The sequence below is a fragment of the Penaeus monodon genome, chromosome 18 (genome assembly GCF_015228065.2).
Source record: "Penaeus monodon isolate SGIC_2016 chromosome 18, NSTDA_Pmon_1, whole genome shotgun sequence".
NCBI lineage: Eukaryota > Metazoa > Arthropoda > Malacostraca > Decapoda > Penaeidae > Penaeus > Penaeus monodon.
This window is the reverse complement of record NC_051403.1, coordinates 15908042-15913041: the sequence shown is the minus strand read 5'-3', so window position 1 is coordinate 15913041 and position 5000 is coordinate 15908042. Positions and strand designations below refer to the sequence as shown.

At 37.6% G+C, this 5000-nt stretch overlaps 1 protein-coding gene across 5 annotated transcripts in view; it reads right to left on the bottom strand.

Moving 5' to 3' along the window:
- Positions 1 to 5000, bottom strand: part of LOC119584291 (very low-density lipoprotein receptor-like) — a 43975-nt gene that overhangs the window by 3310 nt on the left and 35665 nt on the right. For 4 of the 5 annotated variants that reach the window (XM_037932821.1, XM_037932822.1, XM_037932823.1 and 1 more), the window contains exons 9-10: positions 4678 to 4797; positions 4040 to 4159 (exon numbers count right to left, since the gene is read on the bottom strand). In XM_037932821.1, the coding sequence (XP_037788749.1) occupies positions 4040 to 4159; positions 4678 to 4797 (240 nt within the window). Of the gene's footprint in view, positions 1 to 172; positions 291 to 3227; positions 3348 to 4039; positions 4160 to 4677; positions 4798 to 5000 lie in introns of all 5 variants that reach the window. The other variant, XM_037932825.1, reaches the window with a different exon arrangement.

Genomic DNA, 5000 nt, shown 5'->3' with positions numbered 1-5000 from the left:
GAAGTGTGATTTATTCGTCTGTCTCACAAAGGGGACGATCTCGTATCATATTATCCGTTTTGTGGGGCGGATGGGTGGGCGAGGTTGGAATCTACGCTACTGTTGCGTTTATCATTGCGTGAGAGTTTGTTGCATAATATCCGACGCTGTACTTGTTCGTAACATGTTTTACCTTACAGCCTGCTTCGTCACTACCATCCTCGCAGTCTTTGTCTCCATCACACTTCCAGCCTGGCTTCGTAACACTGATTGACCGTTTCACACTTTACCTCACCCTCAGGACACTCAAACTATGAGTAAAAAACAAAACCCTCATTATTAAAAGTCATTTTTTTTTCTATCTCTTATGAGAACGTAATGAATAATATACTGGATAATGAAACATGTGAAAAGTATCAATAATATCACGTAATTTTCATCGATAAGTAATCTTTATGATATAGCAGACTATACGGTGATAAAATAAAGATGATACGGTAATCAAATTTACTATACTATTCTGCTCTATTAACACATGCCATATAAAACAAACTCTCAAAAATGGCTCTTAAAAACAGCCAAAAGCATGGTTCCCCTCATTCGAGCATTTACACCTTAATACATAAACTGAAACTACAAAGCTCTATATTTCTGTTTCTCTTCATGCCTTCTTACTGTACATCCGCTCTGTTTTACCATCTTATGCATTTTCAATTGTATATTTACGACCGCATAAAAATATGTATCACTTGGTAGTCTGAAAGCTAAATGCAAAAAGATTTGAAGAAAACATACACAATGATTATTTTGAAACGTAATATGTACGTGTTGCATATCTATCTTTCTATCTATTACATATATATACATACATACATATGTGTGCATGTAAATGTTTATGTATATGTGTATGTGTATGTATATGTATATGCATATATATATATGTGTGTGAGAATATATGTATATATATATCTTGACAAGTAGATACATAAATACACAGATAGCTAAATGATACATATTGCCATACACACATAAATAACCACGCACACAAACAACTACACACAGAGACTCTCTCTCTCTGTCTCTCTCTCTCTCTCTCTCTCTCTCTCTCCTCTCTCTCTCTCTTCTCTCTCACACACACACACACACACACACACACACACACACACACACACACACACACACACACTCTCTCTCTCTCTCTCTCTCTCTCTCTCTCTCTCTCTCTCTCTCTCTCTCTCTCTCTCTCTCTCTCTCTCTCTCTCTCTCTCTCTCTCTCTCTCTCTCTCTCTCTCTCTCCTCTTTCTCTCTCTCTCTGTCTCTCTCTCTGTCTCTCTCTCTCTCTCTCTCTCTCTCTCTCTCACACACACACACACACACACATACACACACACACTCAGACACACACTCACACACACACACACACACACACACACACACACACACACACACACACACACACACACACACACACACACACACACACACACACACACACACACACATACACACACACACTCACACACACACACTTTTACCTTCACCCTACAACACAATATTTGCTACATTTACTCCCCCCCCCCCCCGAAAAAAAGGAAGGAGAAGAAGAAGAAGAAGAAGAAGAAGAAAAGAACGATTTTCAACTTTCAAATAAACCGAGGAGACAGTAAAGACATTTTATTGGTTAATGTGAATAACTTTTGTCCCATGACGAACACTCTTTTGCAATGGTATCAAACTCAAAAAATAAACTTTTTTATCATTTCTCTATCTAATTACTCCAACTTTTACGAGGCATGCAATCTGCTGACACTGTCCTATGCGTGGATAATTCCCTTGACCTTTATTTTAAGATGATTAACAAGGGATGTTAAAGGTTATTCTATCTAAATTTACTTTGGGGCTGAAAAATAGGAGTTTATCATGGTTGACCGTAGTTCCATACAGAGAGAGAATGAGAGAAAGAGAGAGAGAAAGTGGGAGAGAGAGTGCGAGAGATAGAGATAGGTAGATAGAGAGATAGACAGATAGATAGATAGAGAGATAGAGAGATAGATAGATAGAGAGAGAGAGAGAGAGAGAGAGAGAGAGACAGACAGACAGACAGACAGGAAGAGAGAGAGAGAGAGAGAGAGAGAGAGAGAGAGAGACAGACAGACAGACAAACAGACAGAGAGAGCCAGAGAAAGCAAGAGCGAGCGAGGGAGCAAGAGAGAGAAAGGGGGGGGGTTGATAGACAGAAAGAGAGAGAGGCAGACAGACAGACAGACAGAGAGAGAAACCACATGTCAAGTATTTTTAGAAAATATAGTTGCTGTTGCACCTTTATTAGCTTACATGTACAAAAATAAATATTTTCTACACTAAAATGGAATTAATGCTGGTTACACATCCACCATTTTTGCTTCCCTTTAGTGATTATGCTAAAACAAACATACGATAATTATATTCGCTATAGATTATGTTTGTTGTCAGAACATTACTAGAACACACAATGCACTGGATCTTTTCTGGAAGTTTTTTTGGGTAATTCTACTTGTATTGTCGTACACACACAAACACACACATATTACACACACACACACACACACACACACACACACACACACACACACACACACACACACACACACACACACATACACACACGCACATGTTATCTCGTTCTCTCTCTCTCTCTCTCTCTCTCTCTCTCTCTCTCTCTCTCTCTCTCTCTCTCTCTCTCTCTCTCTCTCTCTCTCTCTCTCTCTCACACACACACACACACACACACACACAGCTTATCTTCACCATCTGTGTCATAATGGCCAGTTACATTGCTACCTTAATCACTGTCATCACCCAAGTATTCCCCTTGCCTTATATATATCTTTGTACATGAATACCTATATGTACAGTGAAGCAAGCAGGGTGCCTCTTATATAATTCATGGTACAGCTGATATAAAATAACCACACACAAAGGGCAAGCATATATTTACATCTATCCAGCTATCTATCCATCTAGCTATCTATTTATCTATTTCTTTATCTATCTATATATGCATACACACACAAATATACATTCACCATGGACTGTACAAATATACATACATTCATAAATATATTTATATGCATATTACATGTTATATCTAGAAAAAAAAGTAAATTTCATGCCACAATTGAATACGAACATAAAAAAGTTACTGAATGCTTTAGCTGGATAAAAGCAAATTAGAAAAGAAATGGCATTCGAAGCATTTTCGATCAAACCTTATCACAATGCTTCTCATCAGTGGCGTCGTAACAGTGCTCGTAACCGTCACACCGTAACAGAGCACTTATACACTTACTTGTAGACACGCACTTGAACCTATGTGCACCACAGTCATACTGGAAGGCGAGTGTACATTATCACAGGGTTCTGGTTAAGTTAAAGTGTTCGTTTACTGGGAGAAATAAGGAAATATATGTATGATAAGTAGGATGAGTATAAGTATGAATCGAAGTATGATAAGTATGAAGAACATAAGTATGAATCGAAGGGTTGGAGGCGGAAGAAATCTGAGATTTTATTTTGGCGTAATGTACCCCTTTGATTCTAAACAAAGGGTTTTCCAAAAATCGAAACTTTTATTATCATTCCAGGATAGGACACTAACAGCGCATGAAAAGAGCTTCAGAAAAGTTAGAATACCAAAATGCTCTTCGTATCAATCCCTTGTTTCAATAGACTCCTCACCAATGTATGAGATATTACCGCCTTCCTTTTTCTAAATGTCTCTTAGAATCTATAAGCAGTCGCAATACAATTCCTGTTCCATTATTTAATCGCCAATAATTAAATTCAATCTTCTAAATGTCTCTTAGAGTCTATAAGCAATCGCAATACAATTCCTGTTCCAATATTTAATCATTAATGATTCATTTTAATTCTTAAAATATCTCTAAGAGTCTGTAGTATAATCAATTCCTGTCCCATATCTAATAACCAATGATTAAATTTAATCTTCTAAATATCTCTTAGAGTCTATAATCAATCTCAGTACAACCCCTGTTCCAATATTTATTCACCAATGCCTTACCGCTTCACAGTTTTTCTCGTCGCTTCCGTTTCCGCAGTCGTCATGGCCGTCACAGCGGGCGGAGGAGGACACGCACTTGGCTGAGGAGGTGCACTTGAATTCATTTTGGCCGCAGGTAAACTGGAAAATGAAATGCAGTGATTCTTTTATCATTTTCGAAGACCCAATAAAAAGAAACACAAACATACACACTTATGGCTCGGTGATTGCTTATCCATTTGTTTATCTATTCCTCTATCTATCTACCTATGTATTTATGTATGTATGTATGTTTCTACATATCTATCTGTTTACCTATCTATCTATCTATCTATTTGTTTGAATGATTAAAAATGCGATAAAAGTGATAAGACTTCTCAGTATCGATAACCTTGTGGGTTGTGATAATGAAATGAGTTGTGATACTAATGTGAATTGTGAGTGCCATATTGTGATGCCATTATATACGGGTTATAATGACAATATTATCGTTTGTATATTGTGATAATGGCATCACAATATGGCACTCACAACTCACATTAGTATCACAACTCACTTCATTATCACAACACACAAACCTTTATTTATTTATTTATTTATTTATTTATTTTATTTATTTATTTATGTTTTATATGTCCCTTCGCGAAAATCAAACTCACCTTCTCGCAGTTTGCTTCATCACTTTTATCATCACAATCGTAATCTCCATCACAGCGCCACCACGCACTGTAACACTCGTCGTTGGAATCACACACGAAGTCTCCAGCGACACATAATTCCTGCAGGGAGATGCTTTGCTGTTAGAGTTTGCTGTTTGTTGAATAATATTTCCGATAAACCTGTCTCTTTCTCTGTCTGTCTTTCTCTCTCTCTGACTTTGTGTCTGTCTGTCTCTGTCTGTCTGTCTGTCTGTCTGTCTGTCTGTCTGTCTGTCTGTCTGTCTGTCTGTCTGTCTGTCTGTCTGTCTGTCTGTCTGCCTGCT